Source organism: Sus scrofa, chromosome 10 (assembly GCF_054392235.1).
Source record: "Sus scrofa isolate SSC_HxYL_T2T_F1_AM1 chromosome 10, Sscrofa_HxYL_maternal_Yorkshire_Landrace_v2.0, whole genome shotgun sequence".
Taxonomy (NCBI): Eukaryota; Metazoa; Chordata; class Mammalia; order Artiodactyla; family Suidae; genus Sus; species Sus scrofa.
The window spans coordinates 54,217,170-54,242,918 of NC_139392.1; the positions used below are offsets into that span (position 1 = coordinate 54,217,170).

The 25,749-nt window shown below is 45.3% G+C and overlaps 2 protein-coding genes and 1 long non-coding RNA gene across 3 annotated transcripts in view; 2 read left to right on the forward strand and 1 right to left on the reverse strand.

The window, feature by feature from the left end:
• FBP2 (fructose-bisphosphatase 2) overlaps positions 1-9,843 on the forward strand; it is a 30,907-nt gene extending 21,064 nt beyond the window's left edge. Inside the window, 2 exon segments of the mRNA NM_001167632.2 lie at positions 4,945-5,064; positions 9,649-9,843. Of these exon segments, the coding sequence (NP_001161104.2) occupies positions 4,945-5,064; positions 9,649-9,843 (315 nt within the window).
• Positions 9,844-13,526: 3,683 nt separating this feature from the next.
• On the forward strand, positions 13,527-24,062 carry LOC146399432 (uncharacterized). Its single transcript, XR_014817698.1, has 4 exons — positions 13,527-13,610; positions 15,450-15,714; positions 20,419-20,482; positions 21,973-24,062. It is a non-coding gene; the product is annotated as an uncharacterized LOC146399432 (long non-coding RNA).
• Positions 16,832-22,939, reverse strand: CTSL (cathepsin L). Its single transcript, XM_003130633.7, has 8 exons — positions 22,892-22,939; positions 22,266-22,402; positions 21,846-21,968; positions 21,598-21,744; positions 20,979-21,203; positions 20,059-20,221; positions 18,477-18,591; positions 16,832-17,210 (listed from the first exon to the last, which is right to left on the reverse strand). Exons 2-8 carry the CDS (start codon positions 22,389-22,391, stop codon positions 17,111-17,113), a joined length of 999 nt encoding a protein of 332 aa, XP_003130681.3. The 5' UTR covers positions 22,392-22,402; positions 22,892-22,939; the 3' UTR covers positions 16,832-17,110.
• Positions 24,063-25,749: the final 1,687 nt, after the last annotated feature.

Here is a 25,749-nt window from a genome sequence, read left to right on the forward strand (position 1 = left end):
TCTCCAACAGACTATAAGTATTAATACTATGATTCCCATTTTGCGTATGAGGAAATTAAGGCCCCAGACAGTCACGTGATAATACAGAGTCCAAGCTCTTACTGTTCACCATGTTACTGGATGCAACTCCATGTATCCAGTGCACAGTGAGGCCAAACAATATGGAAACATCAGAGTTTGGAGCAGAGAAAGGCTTATGACAGGGCCATGCAAGGAGATGGGGAGCCCATGCCACCCTCTCCACAAAGCCCTGAACTTCCTGAAGGCTTTCAGCAAAGCCTTTTAAAAGGCAGGGTGAGGGAGGGGCATGGTTAGTTGATGCAAATTTCTGGGTGCAGAAATCCTTTGTTCTTATAGCAGTCCACATACGTCAGATCTGGATGTAAACCTGTAACATCCAGGTCCTGTAAACTTCCAACAAAACAAATGTTATTCTCTGTTCTGCAACTTTTTAATCTAAAAATGTAATACTCTTAAAGGTCATAGCCTTAAGAATAGGCTAAATGGGCTATCCTGTGTATTTCAAGCTATAGGCAGCATCCTTTTGCCAAAGGTGCAGAGCCAGGATGACTGAGCCCCAGTGACAGAGAATAAAGGTTAATGTAAGGTTAAAATAAAAGGAACAGATCTAATATGGATTTGTTCAGATTTGGTTTTCCCTATGACAACTGCACGACAGGCCGGTAAATTGGGAGACAAGTTGCTGGGGCAAGGAGTACCAACTTTATTCAGAAAACCAGCAGACTGAGAAGATGGTGGACTAGTGTTCCAAAGAATCCTTGTACCTGAGTTAGAATTCAGGCTTCTGGAGTTCCCGTCGTGGCGCAGTGGTTAACGAATCCGACTAGGAACCATGAGGTTGCGGGTTCGGTCCCTGCCCTTCTCAGTGGGTTAACGATCCGGCGTTGCCGTGACCTGTGGTGTAGGTTGCAGACGCGGCTCGGATCCCGCGTTGCTGTGCCTCTGGCGTAGGCCGGCGGCTACAGCTCGCGATTCAACCCCTAGCCTGGGAACCTCCATATGCCGCGGGAGCGGCCCAAGAAATAGCAACAATAACAACAAAGACAAAGACAAAAGACAAAAAAAAAAAAAAAAATTAAAAAAAAAAAAAAAAAAAAAAAAAGAATTCAGGCTTCTTTTATACTAAAAAGGGGAGGCAGAGTGGTTGGTTGTTGCAAACTTCTTGGTTTTGGAATCCTTGGTACTCGCAGCAGTCTGTGAAGGTCAGGTCAGGATGCTCCTTTAAACCTTCACTGAGACAAATATTATTCTGTCCACTGCAACTTTTTATCTCTATATGAATGGAAAAATATTATACCTTTAAAGGTCAGAGCCTTGAGAATGGGCTATCCTCTATCTTTCAGGCTAAAGGCCACATTCTTAACTTGTAGCAAAAGCAATAGAATACAAAAGTTAAAGAAACAGATCCAACATGGAGTCAGATTTGTTCTTCTCTATTACAGTAACTCGTCTACTTATGATAGAGCCAGGATTAAAATTTAGACCTTCTGTTGTGCAACAGATCTCTAGAATTTTTTTCATATTGCAAAACTGAAATTCTACATCTATTGAACAACTCCCCATTTCTCCCTCCCCCCCACCCCTCATAACCACATTCTACTTTGTGTTTTTCTATGTTTGACTAGCTTAGATATCTCATATAAGTGGAATCATCTAGTATTTGTCTTTTTGTGACTGGCTTGTTTTATTCAGAATTATGTCCTCGAGGTTCATCCATGTTGTAGAAGTAATAGAATTTTTTCTTCTTTTTTTTTTTTTTTTTTTTTGGTCTTTTTTAGGGTGGCACCGGAGGCATATGGAAGTTCCTAGGCTAAGGATTGAATTGGAGGTACAGCTGCCAGTCTGTACCACAGCCAAATCAACACCAGATCCTAGCCACATCTGCAACCTACACCACAGCTCACAGCAACATCAGATCCTTAACCCACTGAACAAGGCCAGGGATCAAGCCCACATCCTCATGGATACTAGTCAGGTTCGTTACCCCTGAGCCACAGCAGGAACTCCAGAATTTTCTTCTTTTGAAAGTCTGAATAAAATTCCACTGTGTGTATATACCACATTTTTTTTTTTTTGTCTTTTTGCCATTTTTGGGGCTGCTCCCATGGCATATGGAGGTTCCCAGGCTAGGGGTCGAATTGGAGCTGTAGCCACTGGCGTACGCCAGAGCCACAGCAATGCCAGATCCAAGCCGCGTCAGCGACCTATACTGCAGCTCACGGCAACACTGGATCCTTAACCCACTAAGCAAGGCCAGGGATCTAACCCTCAACCTCATGGCTCCTGGTCGGATTCGTTAACAACTGAGCCACGATGGGAACTCCCATACCACATTTTCTTTATCCATCTGTCAAAAGACAGATTGCTTCCACTTCTTGGCTACAGTGAACATGGATGTGCAGATATCTCTTTGAGATTCTGTTTCCAGTTCTTTTGGATAAATAGCCAGAAGTGAGAAGGATGTTTCCATTTTTAAAAAGTTTTTCTGGCGTTCCCTTGTGTTGCAGTGGATTAAGGATCTGGTGTTGTCACGGTGCAGCTCGGATTGCTGACCTGGGAACTTACACATGCCATGGGCACAGCCAAAGAAAGAGATTTTTTTCTGTCTTTTGAGTCCTTCTTTAACCCTCTTTGCTCCATCGTCTGCCCTTTATAGCCCTCTTTTATTTAAGCATTGGGAAATCCAGTGGTTACATTTCTACCTTGTTACTTGACCTCTCTCTCCATGGCATTTAGGGCTGTTTGTCACTTTGTTCATGAAACTCTGTCTTCCTTGGGCTACCATCTGATTTTCTGCTCACCTTCCTAACCATCTTCTTAGCCTCTGCTTTTTTTTTTTTTTGGTCTTTTTGCCATTTCTTGGGCCGCTCCTGCGGCATATGGAGGTTCCCAGACTAGGGATCGAATCAGAGCTGTAGCTGCCGGCCTACGCCAGAGCCACAGCAACGAGCAATCCAAGCCATGTCTTTGACCTACACCACAGCTCACGGCAACGCCGGATCCTTAACCCACTGAGCGAGGCCAGGGATCAAACCCACAACCTCATGGTTCCTAGTCGGATTCATTAGCCACTGAGCCACAACGGGAACTCCTCTTCTTAGCTTCTTTTACTGGCTCCCACCCCTCTGCTTGCCCTTCAGTCATAGAGCAGTTCAGGATTCTATTCCAAACAAGCCTTTTGGCTCATCCCCTGCACCCACCCAGGTGACTTCATCCAGTCTCATCTGATGGGATTCATTTCTGCCTGCTCCTCAGGCACCTAGAACGCCACACAGTCAACTCTGATCCTGCTATCCCCCTCAACCCCACCTGCGCTAAGCTGACACCCCATCAAGCTTGCTCCTCCCTAGTTTTTCTTCAAATGACCCCTATTGCTTCTATCGTCATATTCTTAACCAACAAGGCTCAGGGAGGGAGGCCAGTGACCCATGTCTATCGGGCAACGGGTGTTAGCAACTCTGTTACCTAAATGACTCTCAGGCGGGTCCATTTTCTTCATCCCTATGACCATTGGTTGAATTCAGACCTCTGTGAGAAGTCTCTCTCTCTCTCTCTTCTTTGTCTTTTTAGGGTTGCACTCCTGGCATATGGATATTCCCAGGTCAGGTATCAAATAGGAGCTGTAGCTGCCAGCCTACACCAAGCCACAGCAACGCTGGATGCTTAACCCACTGAGCAAGGCCAGGGATCAAACCTGCAACCTCGTGGTTCCTAGTCAGATTTGATAACCACTGAGCCACGACGGGAACTCCCCTAAAATCAGTGTATTTCATTGTGGCTAATGCCACACGAAACATTGGATACCTGCCCTGAGAAATGTCAGTGTTTCCTTGCACTGTCAGAGGATTATTAGATTAGACCAAGAAAGCTCAAGACGGGTCACTAAATGCAGACAAAGCAAACCTGCCCAAAGGAGCCCTTTAATCAGAGAGTCGTGCCTTACCTGACGTGCCCTACTTTGAAGCACATCACGAGCTTCGATTTATTTCCCTCTGAACAAATATTCTTTTCATTACATGATGAATGAAATTGAGGTTCACAAGTAAGTTATTTTATTTCTTTGAATGATTTCATGAGCTGTTTGGAGTAATTTTGCCAGCAGATAAACAGTGCTTACACTAAGTGCACAGGTCATCATGATTCAAGGAGGTCTGGTTTTCACAAAGCTGAACAGTAGGGGCCAAGAAGGAGATTCAGGAGCTGCCAGACCCTTGGTGTTCATCTACACTTCCTTTCTCTTTCTTTTTTTTATATAACCCACAAGCTAATGGTTCTTAGCTTTTTTGGGGGGGCACATTCATGACATATGAAAGTTCCCAGGCTAGGGGTTGAGTCGGAGCTACAGCTGCCAGCCTACACCACAGCCACAACAACGCCTTATCCAAGCAACATCTGCAATCTCCACCACAGCTCACAGTAATGCCAGATCCTTAACCCACTGAGTGAGGCCAAGGATCGAACCCTCAACCTTATGGTTCCTAGGTGGATTCGTTTCCGCTCCCATGCTTCCTTTCTCTTTTTTTCTCCCTCTGTCTCTCTCATTCTCTTAGTCTTTGTTTCTCTCTTCCTTTCTTACTTTCTTTCTTCCTTCCTCCCTGCCTCTCTCTTCTCTCTTTCTTTCTCTCTTCTTCTTTCTTTCCTCCATTCTTTCTTTTCCTTTCTTTCTGTTAGCTTCTCTCTTAGGACACAATATTGCCTCTCATTTTAAGGAGTCCTGCCTTTAATGAGTCCATCACTAGTTGAGGCTTGGGGGCTCCTCATTAATGGACTGCTCAATTACATAATGCTTTCAATTCCTAAACTAGCGGCTGGAGGAAAGAGGCCCTGGAATGTGCAGGACCCCCAGCTGGACATGTGACCCAAAGTGGGTGCTGGCCAGTTGCTAACTCCCTGTGCCCTGTCTCCTCCTTCTCTGTCTTCCAGGACGGCAGTGCTCCCTATGGGGCCAGGTACGTGGGCTCCATGGTGGCTGATGTACATCGCACCCTAGTCTATGGAGGGATCTTCCTGTACCCTGCGAACCAGAAAAGTCCCAAGGGCAAGGTAACTCTCCTTTGTCCCCTGGCTGAATCCACTCAGTGAGCCAGTCAGAGTTCCCTTCCTCATAACAAAGTCTCTTTTGGCTGCTGCCCAGTCCTTGGCATGTCTGTCTGCAAGGGAGCAGGTGGAAGAGAAATGAGGTCTATATCCCACTCATGAATTTTGAGGTAGAAAGTCTGGAGAAGGAGATGGCTAAAGCTGTCATTCAGTCACTGAATCATAGGTAAGTAGACAAGTCAAAACAAAAGCCTGTGGGAGTTCCTGTAGTGGCGCAGTGGAAATGAATCTGACTAGGAACCATGAGGTTGCAGGTTCAATCCCTGGCCTTGCTCAGTGGGTTAAGGATCTGGCATTGCTGTGAGCTGTGGTGGCTGTGGTGTAGGCCAGCAGCCATAGCTCAGATTTGACACCTAGCCTGGGAACCTCCATCTGCTACGAGTGCGGCCCTAAAAAGCAAAAAACAAAACAAAAGCCTGCTGTATTCTCTTGCACACCAACAACTAGCCACACGCATCTCAGCATGGGTGGTCTGAACTACTGGAATATCAGATTCAAGGCCACAATAAGAAATCTAACTTAGCATGAGACCAAAGAGAAGATTTTAATATGCAGATTGGCGTATCAGGTGTTTCTTTTAATGTGAGTGTTTAGCACATGTCTGTTAGTCTGTTGAACTGCGATTCACAGAGCAGTCTACAGAGAGGTGCTGGAGGAAAGAAAAGTCTTACAGAATATTGAGTGAGCTCAAGCAGAAGATGTGGAAATTCTTAAGTAGAACCACTCCTGCCATGTACTCAGTTCTAACAGGGAGAACATTAAGACTAATTATTACTGGAGTTCCCGTCGTGGTGCAGTGGAAATGAATCAGACTAGGAACCATGAGGTTTTGGGTTCAATCCCTGGCCTTGCTCAGTGGGTTAAGGATCTGGCGTTGCCATGAGCTCTGGTGTAGCTCACAGACGCAGCTCAGAGGCTGTGTTGCTCTGGCTGTGGTGTAGGCTGGCGGCTACAGCTCCGATTAGACCCCTAGCCTGGGAACTTCCATATCCCGCAGGTGCAGCCCTGGAAAAGACAAGACAAAAAAAAAAAAAAAAAAAAAAAAAAGACTAATTATTAAAATCATTTAAAATGAGTCAGAAAATAGCCACATATAATAACAAAAACATTTCCATAAGCATGTATAATTACATGTATGGATCTATGTTCATAGCACCCTAACCTCCATTCATAATGAAAATACCATTGGTTTCTTTTTTTTTTTTTTTTCTTTTTGCTATTTCTTTGGGCTGCTGCCGCGGCATATGGAGGTTCCCAGGCTAGGGGTCTAATCGGAGCTGTAGCCGCCGGCCTACGCCAGAGCCACAGCAACGCAAGATCCGAGCCGCGTCTGCAACCTACACCTACAGCTCACAGCAACGCCGGATCATTAACCCACTGAGCAAGGGCAGGGACCGAACCTGCAACCTCATGGTTCCTAGTCGGGTTCGTTAACCACTGCGCCACGACGGGAACTCCCCACTGGTTTCTGATCTCCAAGTTTTAGCACTCATGATCTCTGTGACCACGTGTGTGTGTGTGTGTGTGTGTGTATGGGTGGGGCAGTTATGTCCACTTCTCCTCCTATGTGTGCTTGTCTCTGTAGAATGGTGTGGATTTTAATTGCAGAAAAAAAATAGATCATATGTGCTGCAGATAAATACACTGTAAAGATCTGGGCATTGTGGGTTTTTTGTTTTGTTTTGTTTTTTGTTTTTTTATGGCCACATTTGTGCCTCAACTGTGGCAAGGCCTGATCTGTTAACCCCCTGTGCCAGACTAGGGATTGAACCAGCACTCTGCAGAGAACCGAGCCGCTGCAATTTGATTCTTAACCCACTGTGCCACAGCAGAAACTCCTGGGCATGGTGTTTCAAGATGAGTTTACCGCAATGGCATCTTAAGGTCAGAACAGATCTTGGCTCCAAGATAAGCTTTGTGCAAGAATGCTTCCCTTTATTTATTTATGTATTCATGCATGCATGCATTTATTCATTTATTCACTTATTTAAAAGATCTACATCTATATGGTATGAACAAAAGCATCCTACATTGTTTTCCCAAGATGGCAATACATGCCCCCTGACAGTCTTAACTTACTCTTACCTCAATGCCTGGCTCCATCCTAGACTGGAGCTATTTCGTTCCTCTCTTTGAAATAATAATAATTTAAAAATCAGGAGTTCCTGTCATGGCGCAGTGGAAACGCATCTGACTGGGAACCATGGGGTTGCAGGTTTGATCCCTGGCCTTGCTCAGCGGGTTGAGGATCCGGCGCTGCCGTGAGCTGTGGTGTAGGTCACAGACTCGGCTCAGATCTGGCATGGCTGTGGCTGTGGCGTAGGCCAGTGGCAACAACTCCAATGGGACCCCTAACCTGGGAACCTCCATGTGCCACGGGTGTGGCCCTAAAAAGAAAAATACCAAAAAAATTAAAAAAATAAAAATCAGCATACAATATAACTATTTTCTCCAAGTAGTTTTGACATATCCTCAAAATGCATTTGAAGCAAAGAGTGGAAAGAAAAACGCTGCCCAGAGCTGGGTCAACCACTTTGAAAGCTGATTACAGAAAAGGACGAATTTTTGAAATTTTACAGATTTTTTGTACCTGGGGGGAAGAAAGAAGATAGTATGAGATTGAGTCTGAGCATATAGCTGGGACATCACACTGAATATCTGATGTGATGTGATTGTGAGTGTCTGGTGTGGATCGGGGGGGTGGGGAAGGGTCAGAACATAATCACAGAAACAGACCCAAAAGGGACGTCAGCCCAGCTCATTTCAATTCAATTCACCACCTACTAACCACACACAGGATAGACACCTGCTAGTTCTCACAGTGCCTTTAGGAAAGACATTCCTTCCTCAGAGGAGGCTGGGCCCTGGGCCCAGGAACCCGGCTTGGCAAACAAAGGTGCAGGTTGATTTCACCCCCATTTCTGCCCTCCCCTCGGGGTTCCTGTGCAATGTACGCCTTCGTCTTATTTGGACACTTTCTATGTGTCAGGCAGTACTAGGAATGGAGATGCCTCAAAGACCAACCTTGACAGATGCCTTCCTGCCCTCAAGGAAGGGCGTCTAGGGAGGGAAGCAGATGTGAACGAACCTCAGAGTCACGTTATGCCAGGGAAGTACAGAATGCCGTGGGAGAGTGAGACACAAGAGTTAACTAAGTTTAAGGGGCCAAAAGAAAAAGCCATTTATTTTTTTATTTATTTTTTTTTTTTTTTGTCTTTTTGCTATTTCTTTGGGCCGCTCCCGCGGCATATGGAGGTTCCCAGGCTAGGGGTTGAATCGTAGCTGTAGCCACCGGCCTACGCCAGAGCCACAGCAACGCGGGATCCGAGCCGCGTCTGCAACCTACACCACAGCTCACAGCAACGCCGGATCGTTAACCCACTGAGCAAGGGCAGGGACCGAACCCGCAACCTCATGGTTCCCAGTCGGATTCGTTAACCACTGCGCCACGACGGGAACTCCCGAAAAAGCCATTTAAACATCAGCAAACTTGGAGTACCCTCTGTGGCTCAGTGGGTTAAGACCCTAGCATGGTGTCCATGAGGATGCAGGTTCGATCGCTGCAATGGGTTAAGGATCCAGCATTGCTCAGTGGGTTAAGGATCCAGCATGGCTGTAAGCTGCGGTGTAGGTCACAGTGAGGCTTGGATCCACGGTGGCCGTGGCTGTGGCGTAGGTCAGCAGTTACAGCTCTGATTCGACCCCTAGCCTGGGAATGTCCATGTGCTGCAAGCTCAGCTGTATAAACAAACAAACGTACACACATACATTTGAGATGTGGTTCCTCCCCACGATCCCAGACGTGGTGGTTATCCACAGACAGCCCAGCACGCTTGAGGGGATCTTCCCATCCCAAACAAGGCTGACTCTACTGGCCCCACGGCCTCACATTGCAGAGGCTTCTAAGGGACCCCCAGAATCAGTTTGCCTCATTGTCAAACAGAGGAGACATGAGTACCTTGACCTCATACTCCCAAGTGAAGAGACAAGTCTTTCAGCAGCACAAAGGTTATGAGCCAGGTAGATCCTGAGCAGAGGTGCCCCCAAGGGCATATGTTGTCAGCATTGGTTGAGGCACCCAGCCTTCTGGAGGGCCTAGATCTCAGGTGCCTGGCTCTGCTGAGATGCACCAATGTACTGGCATTAATAAGCCAGAAGTTCAGGAGTTCCCACTGTGGCACAGGCGAAATGAACCTGACTAGGATCCATGAGGATGTGGCTTTGATCCCTGGGCTCGCTCAGTGGGTAAAGGATCCGGTGTTGCCATGAGCTGTGATGTAGGTGGCAGATTCGGCTCGGATCCCATGTTGCCATGGCTGTGGTATAGGCCAGCGGCTGCAGCTCTGATTCCACCCCTAGCCTGGGAACTTCCATATGCCACATGTGTGGTCCTAAAAAAGCAAAAAAAAAAAAAAAAGAAGAAGAAGCCAGAAGTTTAGCAGTTGGAATTCCTCCTTAAGCTTCAGGGGCAAATCTTGGGATTTTTGGCAATTTGGCAACATTTGTCCACCTACCCGTGTTTCCCCACAGCTCCGGCTGCTGTACGAGTGCAATCCCGTGGCCTACATCATTGAGCAGGCGGGAGGCTTGGCGACAACGGGCACCCAGCCCGTGCTGGATGTGAAGCCTGAGACCATTCATCAGCGAGTCCCCCTCATTCTGGGCTCCCCGGATGATGTGCAGGAATATCTCACCTGTGTACAGAAAAACCAGGCAGGCAGGTAGTGAGTCAGACCCTGCAAGCCCTCTCTTCCTTGTTAAGGACCCTAAAAGAATGCAAAGTGGAAACCATGGTGATGAGAAGCAGGAGGCAAGTCCACCCAATCATGTCCAGAAGAGCAGCAGCAAACAGCTCCTGACAAGTCTAGGAGCCAGAGGCGAGTCTGTGGACAGTACGAAGGGCTAAAAATAAAACCCACATGTGAAAAGAACGACTTTGATTTGTCTTCTGTCATGAACATCGGCAAATAGGGTTGTAATTCTGTCAGCCCAAGTGATTGGTAGTTATCCCCCTGTGGGCAAAAAGAACAGAGATCAGTTAAGAATTTGTCTTGGTTGGGAGTTCCCGTTGTGGCGCAGTGGTTAACAAATCTGACTAGGAACCATGAGGTTGCGGGTTCGATCCCTGGCCTTGCTCAGTGGGTTAAGGATCTGGCGTTGCCGTGAGCTGTGGTGTAGGCTGCAGACGAGGCTCGGATCCCGTGTTGCTGTGGCTGTGGCGTAACCGGCCGGCTATAGCTCCGATTAGATCCCTAGCCTGGGAACCTTCATGTGCCGCCACGAGTGCAGCCCTAAAAAAGGCAAAAAGACAAAAAAAAAAAAAAAAAAGAATTTGTCTTGGTTTGTTGGCTTCAAATTTGAACTTGGTGTCTTAATCTTGTGGAGATAAATTTCACTTCTTATGAAATAAATGTATATTTTTAATATAGATGTTTACATGTATTTTGATGGCTAACTTAATTTAGAAATTTTTTCTTATTACAGATAGGTTTTAAGTTAGAAATCTCATGGCTATTCTAAAATTTTGGATCAAGCCTTTTTTATTTTTTTAAAATTTTTTAATTTTTTAAAAGTTATTTTTATTTTTTTCCATTATGGCTGGTTTACAGTGTTCTGTCAATTTTCTGCTGTACAGCAAGGTGACCCATCACACATACATGTATACCTTCTTTTTTCTCACATTATCATGCTCCATCATAAGTGACTAGATATAGTTCCCAGTGCTATACAGCAGGATCTCATTGCTTATCCATTCCAAAGGCAACAGTTAATTTTTAAATTTTTTTTACTTTTTTTCTACCCCCAGTATATGAAGTTCCTGGGCCAGGGATCAGATCCAAGCCACAGTTGCCACAGCAGGGGTGATGCCAAATCCTTTAACCCACTGTGCCAGGCCAGGCATCAAACCTGATTCCTGGTGCTACAGAGATACCACCAATTCCATTGTGTCATAGTGAGAACTTGTGGATCAAGCCTTTTTTTAAGAGTGATAACTTGGATGACTAATAACTGAAATGGAAAAATGTGGTCACCTATTGACAATGCCACATATTAATTGCAGTTAATATTTAAAAACTAATGCCTACTTCTCTCAACCTCTTGATTTTTCCTTTTTCAATTTTTTCAGGGAAATTTTTTTTTTTTTTTTTTGCTTTTTTACAGCCACACTCATGGCATATGGAGGTTCCCAGGCTAGGGGTCTAATCGGAGCTACAGCTGCTGGCCTACACCACAGCCACAGCAATGCCAGATCTGATCCGCCGGATCCTTAACCCACTGAGCAAGGCCAGGAATCGAACCCGCAACTTCATGATTCCTAGTCAGATAGTTTCCTCTGCGCCATGATGGGAACTCCTGTACTGTATTTCTAACACCATGATATATGTCAGTGAAATTATGACAAGCTTCTTGGAGCAGAGGGTGACAAGGGGGCTGACCTTGTGGCACTTTGCCCCACATTCCTCATTCCTGCCCTCAAGTCTATAACCCACAAACCCTCCTTTGGACGCTGGTCTAGTGGCTAGGATTCCTGGTTTCCACCCAGGCTGCGCAGGTTCACTTCCCAAGCAGAGAATGAAGATCTTGATTCAAGCCATCGGGCACTATTGTCTATCCGAGATCAAGTTGGGAGATTTCTTACCTGTCTGCCCTCCCACCCCCACCCCACCCCGCCTGCAGACATCTAGCAAGTCTGACTCATCCCAGGTTATCTTGGAGGAGCCCGCTGTGCCCTTTGGGCTGCTGGGGAGGGCATGAGTTTTCCTGGGGCTGACCTGTCATTTACGCAAACTTCTTGGCTTCATGTCACAGGAATTTATTCTTTTGGGATCTGGAGGCCAGAATTCCAAACCCAAGTGTCTGCGGGTTTGTCTCCCCTCTGAGGGCTCTAGGGGGAAATCCTTCATTGCCTCTTCCAGCTTCTGATAGTAACTTTATGACTCAGACAAGATATTTGTGTCAACAGAGGAAAAAAAAATGCACAACCTAGGAGTTCCCATGGTGGTTCAGTGTTTTAAGAACCCCACCAGTATCCATGAGGATGTGAATTCCATCACTAGCCTTCCTCAGTGGATTAAGGATCCTGTGTTGCCATGAACTGTTGTGTAGGTCGCAGATGCAGGTTGGGCCTGGCATTGCTGTGGCTGTGGTGTAGCTCGGATTTTGACCCCTAGCCTGGGAAATTCCATATAGCTCAGGAGCACCCCGAAAGAAAGAAAGAGAGAAAGAGAAAGAGAGAAAGAAAGAAAGAAAGAAAGAAAGAAGGAAAGAAAGAAAGAAAGAAAGAAGGAAAGAAGGAAAGAAGGAAAGAAAGAAAGAAAGAAAAGAAAGAAGGAAAGAAGGAAAGAAAGAAAGAAAGAAAGAAAGAAAGAAAGAAAGAAAGAAAGAAAGAAAGAAAGAAAGAAAGGAAGAAAGAAAGAAAGAAAGAAAGAAAGAAAGAAAGAAAGAAAGAAAACAAAGAAAAAAACAACCTGGAAGTTGTGAATTAAGTTTTATTCGACGCCTTTCTGAGGACTTACGCCTGGGTCAGGGCCGGGGAGGGCAGGCAGCCTTTCAGAGAGCTCAGAAGGACTGGTCTGAAACAGTAAGAGGAGCCAGGATGTACCGGAGTTTTTGCAGAGAAAATCCAGGTAGTTGGAATGTCAAAAGATTACTGTGAAGTGAAGAAAAGGAGACGTGTCAAGGTAATGAATTTAGCGCTTTTCTATGTACCAGAAGATGCAATGAGCATCTTAACTATCTAGGTCCAGTACCCTGTTTTTCTCCAACCTGAATCCCCTCAGGGTACACTGTTGGGGGAGGTGCAGAAGCTGAGAGCTGGATGGCTGCAACAGCCTTGGTTTACGGATGGGGCCGGCAACGTTCATCCGCATTTGTAAAATCAAAATTTGTTTTCAGCTTTATTTGATTCATGTCAATTGGCTTATATATATATATATATATATATATATATATATATATATACACACATATATATATATATATATATTTTATTTTTATTTTTTTGGCCTCCCCACAGCATATGGAGTGCCGAGGCCAGGGATCAGATCCAAGCCTCCGAGCCATAGTTGTGACGCAGCTGCAGCCATGCTGGATCCTTAACCTCCTGTGTGCGGCTGGGAATTGAACCTGTGTCCCAGCACTCCAGACTCTTCCCTGATCCTGCTGTGGCACAGTGGGAACTTCTAAAAGCTTTTAGGAGTGGATGCTGTTTGGAGCTTTTCATAGTTTAAATTAATATTACATGTCTTTGGAAGTTATAGAACTTTCTAACATCTGTTTAATCATTTAGACATTATTTAGTTTGGAACTTTTCACACGTTTAAGTAAATAGAAGTGTCTTTGAAAGTGACAGAAGATTCTAATATCTGTTTAATCCTTTGGCACCCAAGAGGTCTTTACACTTTCATTCATAGGCATTTTCTTGAGTCCTGAGCTATACTTCCAGGATTCTGTGGATAGCAGTGTGAGCTAGCCTGCTGTGATGAAACAAGGTGAGTCACTAAGAAATCCTTTCTAGTGGACTTTTATTTCAATTTTATTTTATTATTTTGCTTTTTAGGGCTGCACCCACAGCATATGGAAATTCCCAGGCCAGGGGTTGAATCATAGCTGCAGCTGCTGGCCTATGCCACAGCCACAGCAACGCTGGATCCGAGCTTCGTCTGCAAGCTACACAGCAGTTCCCAGCAACACCAGATCCTTTTTTTTTTTGTCTTTTTAGGGCCTCACCTGTGGCATACAGAGGTTCCCAGGCTAGGGGTCATGTCAGAGCTATAGCTGCTGGCCTATACCACAGCCACAGCAATGTGTGATCTGAGCCTCGTCTGCAACATACCACAGCTCATGGCAACGCTGGATCCTTAACCCACTGAGCAAGGCCAGGGATTGAACCTGTGTCCTCATGGATGCCAGTCAGATTTGTTTCCGCTGAGCCATGATGGGAACTCTGCAACATCAGATTTTTAACCCACGAGTGAGGCTAGGGATCGAACCCACATCTTCATGGATACTAGTCAAGTTCTTAACCCACTGAGCCACACGGGAACTCTCCCTGTGAACTTTTGGAGACTGACTGCGGCAAACTGCATTATCCAAAGATGGCTACAACCATATCTCCCATCCCACACGTTCTTCTGCTAAGTGACCTTGCCTCTCCCGTTTGGGAGGTGGACTGCCAGCCCCTCCCCTGGGACCTGGGCTGTCCCTGGTGACAAGTTCCAACTGCAAGGCAGCAGAGGTTTCACTGGAGACTACAAACAGATCGCAAGAAGCCTTATCATTCCCCATTGGGCATTCTGGCCTAGGTTCTCTTAGAATATTTCTCTCAGAGCCAGCCTTTGTGCCAGGGGAGCCCAGGCCATGGAGACCCCCAGCTAGGTACTCCTGTCTGCAGCCAGGGTGAACGCCCAGGCCACACCAGCATCTAGGACAGCCATGTGAGTGAGCCTGCTTGGATGGTGGCCCAGTCAGAATGGCACATGTTTCCAGCACACATGAAAGCTTTCAAAAGGAAAATGACATAGTCAAGCCCAATCGGGGAATGGGAAAGGAAGTTTTGTCAAGCTGCGTTGTTTCCAGTCATTTTTGTTTTACAGTAACCCGAAGTTTTTTCACTTCATGCCCCAGTGGTCCCCCTGTGTCCTAAAAACCCACATGTGGACCCAGCCCTATCTCCCACACTTTATTTTTTTCTTTTTAGGGCTACAACCACAAGTCTGTTCTCCATGTCTGTGAGTCTGGTTCTGTTCTGTAGATTTGTGCATTTGCGCCATATTTTAGATTCCACATAGAAGTGATATCATATGGCATTTGTCTCTTTCCAACTTACTTCACTTAGTGTGAGAATCTCCAATTGCATCCATGTGTCTGCAAATGGCATTATTTCGTTCTTCTTTATGGCTGAGTAGTATTCCATTGTGTATATATACCACATCTTCTTAACCCATTCCTCTATCAATGGACATTTAGGTTGTTTCCATGTCTTGGCTACCGTGAATCGTGCTGTTATGAACATACGGGTGCATGTATCTTTCTGAATTGTGGTTTTATCCAGATATATGCCCAGGAGTGGGATTGCTGGATTATATGGTAGTTCTGTATTAAGTTTTCAGAGGAACTTCCATACTGTTTTCCATAGTGGTTGTACCAGTTTATATGCCCACTAACAGTGTAGGAGGGGAACATGAGAATTTTAAACCCAAAGAGAGCAAATGAAATTATATGCTTCTTTAGCTTGCAGAATCTAGGAAGTTTTATTAAAAAAAAAAAATTCAGGAATATGGCAGCTCAGTATAAAAGAGGCTTCTGATGATCACTTTTGATGTTTTCAGCTACTGCCCACCTCTGAGATCACAAGACTATTTTTGAGGCTGAGCCTCAAATGTGGGAGCTTATCCTTCACTGCTTACAGACAAAGATGAACAAACTACCTTGTCTGGTCCTTCATCTGCAAAATAGCCATGTGGTCTTTACTAGAAGTTGGGGAAGATGCATCAGAAAGTGAATTTGTGACATTCATCCTATAACTCTACTGGGTTGTAACCCCTGTGGGTCTGATGACCACGTTCTCTGAGGCATCGTGGAAATCCTATGTAGGTATGTTTACTTTTCTAAAAAGTGAATTTTTTTCCCATTAAAATAATTTACTGTAGTTTCCACTGTGGTTCAGTGGGTTAAGAACTTGACTAGTATCCATGAGGATCCAATTAGACCCCTAGCCTGGGAACCACCATATGCCACAGGTGCAGCCCTAAAAAGACCAAAAAAAAAAAAAATTACCACAGTCCTTTAGATTGTTAAATTTTGCTCCGTTCAAGGGTCAGATCAGACACAGTCAATGTGCAGCTGACATAAGATCTGCTTTTTTTTTTTTTTTTTTTTTTTTTTTTTGGTCTTTTTGTCTTTTCCAGGGCCCTACCTGTGGCATATGGAGATTCCCAGGCCAGGGTTCCAATTGGAACTGTAGCCACCAGCCTACGCCAGAGCCACAGCAACGACAGAAATTATGACAGGATTCCAATTTCTTTTTTTTCTTTTTCTTTTTTTTGTCTTTTTAAGGCAGCACCCATGGCATGTGGAGGTTCCCAGGCTAGGGGTCTAATTGGAGCTGTTGCCGCCAGCCTACACCACAGCCACAGCAATACCAGATCCCAGACGGGTCTTTGACCTACACCACTGCTCAGGGCAATACTGGATCCTTAACCCACTGAGCGAGGCCAGGGATCGAACCCGCAACCCCATGGTTTCTAGTCAGATTCATTAACCACTGAGCCACGACAGGAACTCCTGCATATTTGTAAGTAGAAGAGCCAGAAGGCTACCCAACCCTTCTCCTAACAGACCACAGGCACACTCAGTTTTGTCTCCTGGGACCAATTACTTCTTTTGCTCTACAAAAACTTTGTGTGTCAAAAACAGAAAGAAGCCTCACATTTCCTTTAAAATTGTTTTATTTTATTTTATTTTATTTTTTGTCTTTTTGCCATTTCTAGGGCCACTCCCAAAGCACATGGAAGTTCCCAAGCTAGGGGTCAAATCGGAGCCGTAGCCACTGGCCTATACCAGAGCCATAGCAACGTGGGATCTGAGCCGCGTCTGCAACCTACACCACAGCTCAAGGCAACGCCGGATCCTTAACCCACTGAGCAAGGCCAGGGATCGAACTTGCAACCTCATGGTTCCTAGTCGGATTCATTAACCACTGACAACGACGGGAACTCCTAAAATTAAGTTTTATTTTAAAAGGTAAAACTTTATACATCCTTTTAAAACATGAAAAGTACAAATTTATGAGACACGTCAATCACACAAACCTATTTACAACAGTAATTAAAGAAGTGGTAACATTTCACCAGTGTAAAATGGCACAGAATTCAAATCACAACTTGGATCCTCAATGATTCAAGCGTTTGATCCCACACAATAGAGTCTGGTTGGTTTGAAGACAGAATTTGTCCTCGGGCTATTCTGTTCTTAATCCAGTCTTTGAGATTTAGACCACAGGGTAACTGGCCATGGTGGCGATTCCACAGTGGTTGTTCTGATCTTTGGTCATCTTTATGTAGCCATCCATGCCCCAAGTATTACCCCAGCTGAAAGAAGAGAGGGTTTTCCATTGTATACAAAGAATTAAACACATTTATCTTTTTTAAAAACAATACTTACTTACTTACTTAATTGCTTTTTAGGGCTGCACCCACGCCATATGGAAGTTCCTAGGCTAGGGGTCTATTTGGAGCTACAGCTGCCGGCCTACACCACAGCCACAGCAACGGGGGATCCAAGCCACGTCTGCAACCCATACTGCAGCTCACAGCAATGCCGGGTCCCCCACCCAATGAGCGAGGCCAGGGATCGAACCTGAAACCTCATGGTTCCTAGTCGGATTCGTTTCCAATGCGTCAAGACAGCAACTCCAAACGCATTTATCTTTATTAATACTTCAACAGTGCACCACAGGCCAAGACAGATTGAGGAAGAAGCAAGAAAAGCAGTTATTCTTGTCCATGACAGAGTTCTTTTTTTTTTTTTTTTTTCATCTTTTGTCTTTTGAGGGCCACATCCACGGCATATGGAGGTTCCCAGGCTAGGGGTCTAATTGGAGCTACAGCTATCGGCCTACACCACAGCCACAGCAACTCGGGATCTGAGCCACATCTGTGACGTACACCACAGCTCACGGCAACACTGGATCCTTAATCCACTGAGTGAGGCCAGGGATTGAACCCGAAACTTTATGGTTCCTAGTTGGATTCGTTTCCGCTGCGCCACAATGGGAAATCCCATGGTTGAATCCTAAATGTGCAATAACTTCTATCCCCAAACCCATCACAGAGCTGCAAGATTAGAGGCAGGAAAAGGAAATACTTGGGGCCAACATTAACGTTTTCAAACTTAGAAATGCAGTGGTACCAAAACTACTCAATACCCTAGGCAAGAGTGTATCTTGGAGTACCTGCTGTGGCGCAGCAGAAATGAATCCGACTAGTAACCATGAGGTTGTGGGTTCGATCCCTGGCTTCCTTCAGTGGGTGAAGGATCTGGCATTGCCATGAGCTGTGGTGTAGGTTGTAGATGTGGCTTGGATCCTGCATTGCTGTGGCTGTGGCGTAGGCCAGGAGCTGTAGCTTGGATCTGACCCTTAGCCTGGGAACCTCCATAGGCTGTGGCTGCAGCCCTAAAAAAAAAAAAATTTTTTTTCTTAATGTTATAATCAAACATTAATATGTCTGTGTTCAGTCTACATGGGATAAAGACTTCAGAAGTGAGAGAGGGTTTGAGGACCTGTATCCACATAATGATTCCAAAAAGGATTCCCTTTTCAATCTCAAATAGAAATATTTTGGACATTTTTATACCTGTTCTTGACAAGCCAATACTTATTATTTGAGTGTGCTCCTTCAACGCCATAGCCGACCACCAGAACGCCATGATCCAGATCTTCGCTGCTGCACTGTGGTTCAAAATAAATGCCTGGAAAAGTAAAATTAAGGTTGGGGTGAGGATCTCCAAGAGACATGTGACAATAATCCAGCCTATCAACCAAGAAACATCCCAAACATTCAGCTAAATGACAAGAATCTGGATAAGATTTAACAAGATCTTTATTTCTCTTTTCTTTTTGCACCTGCAGCATGTGGAAGTTCCCGGGCGAGGAGTCAAATCAGAGCTGCAGCTGCCGGCATATACCACAGCCATAGCAATGCCAGATGTGAGCCGTGTCTGTGACTTACACTGAAGCTTGCAGCAACACGGGATCCTTACCCCACTGAGCAAGGCCAAGGATTGAACCCACAACCTCACAGACACTATGTCGGGTTCTTAACCTGCTGAAGGACATTAGGAAACTCCAAGATCTTTCTTTTTTATCTAGGCTAGGGATTTAGGCCCTCCTCTGATACTAGCAGAAATGCAAATGGCACAATCTCTTTTGTAAACAACTTGCCAAGAGGCATAAAAAGTCCACTCCTTAAAACCATATCATTTTACTTTTAAGATATCAGTCTCAGTCTAAGGTAACAGCACAGGACACCAAATTACCTAAGCCAAGAGGTTCATTACAATTTTAATACAGTAGCAAAATTCTCTGGTAAATCTTAAAGATCTAACAATTGGGAAAATGTAAATTTAGCTATACAGGTATAGGATTAAGCAGCCATTTAAATATATTTATGAAGTATTTAAAATCACAGGCATATGGTTCAAGAAGTGTCAAATGAACGGAGTTCCCATGATGGCGCAGTGGTTAATGAATCCGACTACTAACCATGAGGTCGTGGGTTTGATCCCTGGCCTTGCTCAGTGGGTTAAGGATCCGGCGTTGCTGTGAGCTGTGGTGTAGGTTGCAGACGCAGCTCGGATCTAGTGTTGCTGTGGCTGTGGTGTAGGCTAGTGGCTACAGCTCTGATTAGACCCCTAGCCTGGGAACCTCCATATGCCACTGAAAGCGGCCCTAGAAAAGACAAAAAGACCAAAAAAAAAAAAAGAAAAAGAAAAAGAAATGTCAAATGAACATATCAGGCACAAATACTACATGAACCAATGGTGTTAAATCTACACACCTCAAAATTATACACTGAATTCTATATACCAAAGAGTCAATGCTGTATATCATAGTGGTTTTCCAATTTTTTTTTTTTTTTTTTTGGTCTTTTTAGGACCACACCTGAGGCATATGGAGGTTCCCAGGCTAGCTCTCAAATCAGAGCTACAGCTGCTGGCCTACACCACAGCCACAGCAACACCAGATCCCAGCTTCGTCTGTGACCTTCACCTACACCACAGCTCATGGCAAGGCCAGATCCTTAATCCACTGATCGAGGCCAGGGATCAAACCCGCATCTTCATGGACACACGTCGGGTTTATTACCACTGAGCCATGACGGGAACTCCGGTTTTCCATTTTTTTCTGCCTAAATTTCCACATAGACAAACGCTTACCTGTGCTGTAAAACTGGAAGGATTCATGGCTTGCATCTATACCAACAGAGATGGGTCCCACAGTTGCCACGGCCTTCATAAGCGCTTTCTCCTGCTTTGGAATATCCACGTAACCAGTGTCGTTGGCAGCAGAACTCTGGGGCTTGTATTTGCAGGATCCATCCTTTCAAAGGTCAAGAGGAAAAGACTTGATTAGCAGCATCCCCATCCGGGGGTACAGGAATGCAACAGCCCAATGATTTGTTAGCTGCTAGCAGCTCAAGGATTTCCATGTCGAGTTTGTTATAAAGCATGGGGGGTGGGAAGATGAAATGCTATTGGTTATTTGGAAATGGAAATATTAGCTGGTGTGTATTTCAGGAGACGTTCTCAGTCTACCTGCAAGAAATTCTTACTTCGGAGAAATCTGTACGTCTGTAGAATGGTAGGTATACGTCTTCATAACACAGAAATATTAACAGCTTTATGGCAACTCTCTAAGCAGAGAATTGTGCAAGGCTAACACTTTTTTTTTTTTTTTTTTTTTTTGTCTTTTTTGCCTTTTCTTGGGCCGCTCCCGCGGCATATGGAGGTTCCCAGGCTAGGGGTCCAATTGGAGCTGTAGCCACCGGCCTACGCCAGAGCCACAGCAACATAGGATCCAAGCCGTGTCTGCGACCCACACCACAACTCACAGCAACGCCGGATCCTTAACCCACTGAGCGAGACCAGGGCTCGAACCCACAACCTCATGGTTTCTAGTTGGATTCGTTAACCACTGCGCCACGACAGGAACTCCAAGGCGAACACATTTTAATGGCAGTTCTGATAGTCCGAAGATACAGATTCCACAATCTAAAGTGTGAATTCTTAACATGGTATCTATTCCCCCACCCCCAAAAGTGTTCAACCTTGACCACAAGATAAGGCGCTCCATTTACCTTTCCAAAGTATGGATAGGATTCCTCTGAGTCCAGGCCTCCGTTGTCCTTAATGTACTGGAAGGCATTATCCATTAGGCCACCATTGCAGCCCTCATTGCCCTCAGGCCAAGAGCAGTCCACCAGGTTCTGCTCACTCAGTGAAATAAGTTTGCTGGTTTTCCGGAACATCTGTCCTTCGAGGGCGCCGGTGGCACTAAAAGCCCAACAAGAACCACAGTGACCCTGAAAATAAAATTGAAAATGTCTTAGTCTACAAAATAAATAGCGAGACTTTGACAATAGCCCATACATCTGAACACTCTTTAAAAAACTAGACAAATGCGGGGTTCCTGCTATGGCGAAAGAGGATTGGTGGCATCTTGGGAGCGCTGGGATGCAGGTTCAATCCCCGGCCAGGCACAGTGAGTTAAGGATCTGGTGTTGCTTAGATTGTAACTATGGCTTGGATCTGATCCCTGGCCTGGGACCTCCAAATGCCATGGGGCAGCCAAAAAAAGACGATCAAATTGTTGTTTTATGGACAAGTTGTTCCATAGTCTATCATAGTAGTAGCCAGGATGGCCATTCCTACTTGGCTTTACTCTTGGAAAGGGATCGGATCTGAATGCTGTCGTACCTGATTCTTCACAGCAGTTACATAGCCTTTCTCTCTCCAATCCACAGAATGGGGGGTCAAAGCAGAGCCAGCGTCAAGGAATACTTTTCCCTTCTTGTGCTTCTGGTTTTGAAAACCATTCATCGTCTTCCTGAATTCTTCATTGGTCTTGGGGGTGGGGGGAAGGAAGGTTGAAGAGCAGGAGGTTATTTGGTTAAAGTATAAAGGAGAGGATGCATAAAATGTTCAGCAACTCATGCCACACTCACCATGTCACCAAAGGCATTCATGGCCATGGTGAAGCTATGTTTCCCTTGCCTGTGTTCCCAATTGTGTCGTTCAATCATTTTCATGTTCTTCTCCCATATGGCTCTCCGCCTTCCTTCTTCATTCTAGAGGCAAAGACCGGAACCTGTTTTCTTTGTTTCTGTTTAAAACCAACTCACCTTCACCAAGTGGATTTGTAGACAGAGAGGAAGAGAAACCATGGCCAGAGGTGGCTTTGTACTCCTGGGTGTCCCGTGCCCACATGACAGGCACCTATGCCCAGGCTGTACTCAGTAATGGGCTCTGCGAAGTTACTGACTGGGTAAGAGCGGCCTCAAGAGGCTACGCTCTGCTATCAGCTTCCCAACAGCATGGACAATTCTCTGTGGGGTTTCAGATGGACGGTTTCAGAGGTTACCAACCAAGCCATAGAGTTTCCTGTGTGTTGCCTTCCACTTGTACCAGTCTGCATCTAAACTGTGATCATGTCTTGGAGCAGCTGAGGCTATTCCCAAGCAAAAGGCAGCCAGGAGGAGTGAAGGATTCATGCTTCAAAGATCTAAGAAGAGAAAAGAAATGAGTACCTGAGGACACCCATCTTTCTAAAAAAAGTCCATCCTACTGTATTCTGAAACGTTGCAGCCATTATGGTGGAGTGAAAAACACTTAATTTATCCTCCAAAGTCCACAAGGACTAAGGGCAGACTAAGGGTATGGGTGGAGAAAAAGATCCCAGAGCCCATTCCCTGGAGGGGACAGGGCCAGCCTCTCCTGGGACTCAGAGCCTGTTCCCGCCCCGCAGGAGGAACCAGGCGGGGGGCGTGCCGCTCCGCTCCCCGCCCCCGGAGCACGACCGCCGCTCCCAGAGCAGGTCAAAGCGTAGTGGGGAGCTGCGGGTTCCATAGTACGGCCTGCGGGGGTCAGGTTGCGGGGTCTAGCTGGCGCCTCCTGGTACCTCTCAACCCTAAGCCCTCGACCCCCAAGGCTGGCAGTCTCGCTGGTTCCCGGGGCGACCCCTTCGCGCCAGGTCCCAGCCCCGGGCGCTCACCTGCGGCGGGCGCAGTCAACAGCTGCAGATCCACTGGCGTCTGAAGTTGGGACAGTGACCCCAAGTCCTCCCATTTAACTATCCGGGATTCCGCTTGGCCGGCACCGCCCCCACCAGCCCGCTCCGCGATTGGCTGAGCTGCCTGTGGGCGGGGCCCTAGTCCTGGGATTCCTGGCGCGTGAGAAGGCAGGTCCCAGCTTGTCCGGTGCCAACCCCTAGGGCCCGGAGGCGGCTAGCTGGGGACCCCCGGGCAGCGCTGAGAGAGGGTCTGGCGCCTCCTTGGGGATCCAATCAACTAATTACCTGGAATTCGTGCGCTCGGCGAGTGGTTCCTGAGAAAAATCTTATGAGGAGAGCCCCCAAAGGAATTTCAGCGTAACCCTTTAGTCCTAGAGTTTGGGGTGAAAATCTGCAGGGGACCTGAGAACCGTCTAGTCTAGGGGTTCCCGCTTATTCCGCAGCAAATGTGGGACGGAGTGAAGGAATGCACAGCCCACAGGAAGATACCTCCGCGGTTGAGGGTGGTACCCGCTGGGTTTGAGAAGAATCTGAGCGGAATGGCATGTCAAAGCCCGTGACGTGCTGGTTTTGGCTCAGATGCCAGGAGGAAAAGGGGACGAAATTGAGTGGGTCTCTAGAGAAGGCGTGGCATTTTGTAATGTTGCTTTCCTGTCTTCCCCCGTCTGGGGTTTTTGCCTCTCAAGCCTTCTTCAAAACCTACAGAAAGAAGTTATATACAGAAAAATTTAGTTTAATTAAAAAAAAGGAAAGTTGAAGGGTAGAAACTTTTTACCTTCCCATTCTCTGCGTCGTGGATTAATATGCCTTTTTCTTAGTATCGAAAGTGCTCTTCTTGAGATTTAAGAAATATGACTTCAATGATTTATACTTTAAATGACACATGTCAGGATTTAAATGACAATGAAACATTTTAAATGGAGGAAAATATATTTCTATATTAAATGTCTATTTATATAATTAAGAATTTAAGGAACACAAACCAGAAAGGTTGTATATGTTTGTCCTTCATTACATTAAAAAAAAGTCATTGTAGAAAATATCTTTTAGAAAAAATTATCATTACCTCGTGTCCCCACATTACCTTTGTCTAGACATCATTTGATTTTTTCTTTTTTTGATAAAAATGGAGTCATTTTTCATTGGACCTTAAGTAATTTCTGCTTGGGTTAAGTTGATAAGCATTCTAGAAGCACAATCAGACACATAATTTTACTGTGTTAATATGTACATAATCTAAAAATGTCTACTTTAATAACCATTTTTAAGTGTGCAGTTCAGTGGCATTAAGTACATCCACATTGTTGTGTAACCATCACCATCATCCATCTTTGGAAATTTTTCGTATTTCAAAACTGAAACTCTATACTTGTGAAACAATAACTCTGCATGTCTCCCTGTCTTAGCCTTTGGCAACCACCATTCTAGTTCTGCATCTATGAATCTGGCTACTCTGTGTACTTCACATAAGTAGAATCATGGAGTACTTGTCATTTTATGCCAAAATGACATTATGTTAAGTGAAATAAGCACGCGGAAATAATGACATGCATAACTTGGGGTTTATTCATGTTGTAGCATGTGTCCGAATTTCCCTTTTTTGGAAGGTGGATAAAATCACTCGTATGGATGTACCATGTTTTATTTCTCCAATCATCCCTGGATGCTGGATGGATGGTTGGTTTATTTCCACCTCTGTCTACGTCTTTTTTCTTTCTTTCTTTCTTTTTTTTTTTTTTTTTTTTTTTTTTGTCTTTTTAGGGCTGCACTCGCGGCATATGGAGGTTCCCAAGCTAGGGGTCCATTCAGAGCTGTTGCTGCCAGCCTACGCCACAGCCACAGCAACGCCAGATCCAAGCTGCATCTGCAACCTACACCACAGCTCAGGCAACACCAGATCCTTAACCTACTGAGCAAGGCCAGGGATCAAACCCGCAACCTCATGGTTCCCAGTTGGATTCGTCTCCACTGGGCCACAATAATGGGAACTCCCACCTCTGTCTATTTCGAATGATCCTTCTTTCAACGTTGTTATACAAATGTTCAAATTCCTGTTTTCAGTTCTTTTGGGTATCTGCCCAGAAGTGGAATTGCAGGATATAATAATTCTATGTTTAATTTTTCTCTATGTTTTCCTCGGTGCCTGTACCATTTTACATTTTACCAACATTGCACAGGGTTCTAATCTGATATGATTTGTAAATATTTTCTTGAATTCTCTGAGTTGTCTTTTCATAAAGCCAGTACTATCCTTTGATGTACAAAAGTTTTAAATTTTGGCGAAGTCCAGTTTAAGTATTTTTCCTTTGGTTGCCTATCCTTTTAGTATCATATCCAAAAAAATTACTACTAAACCCAATATCATGAGGCTCTTTCTTTGTGTTTTCATCTAAACTTTTAGAGTTTTGGCTCTTATGTTTAGGTCTTTGATTCATTTTGTGGGTTTTGGTTTGTTTTTTGTTTTTTGGCTATGGCATGCAGTGGCTTAATATAGAATCTCAGTTCCCACACCAGGGATTGAACCTGGGCTGCAGTGGTGAAAGAGTCCTAACCACTAGACCGCCAGGGAACTCCCTCTGTTGATTTTTTGCATATGGTGTAAGGGTCCAGTCTCGGTCTTTCGTATGTGAATATCTGACTTCCCCAGAATCATTTGTTGAAAAGACCGTCCTTTCCCTATGGAGTGGTCCTGTTAATCCAATCCAATTTAGAAAAATCAATTTTGGGGGGGCCTCACCCTTGGCATGTGGAACTTGCCAGGCCAGAGATTGAACCCTTGCTGCAGCAGTGGCATCGCCGGATCCTTAACCCAGTAGGCCACCAAGGAACTCCCTAGAAAA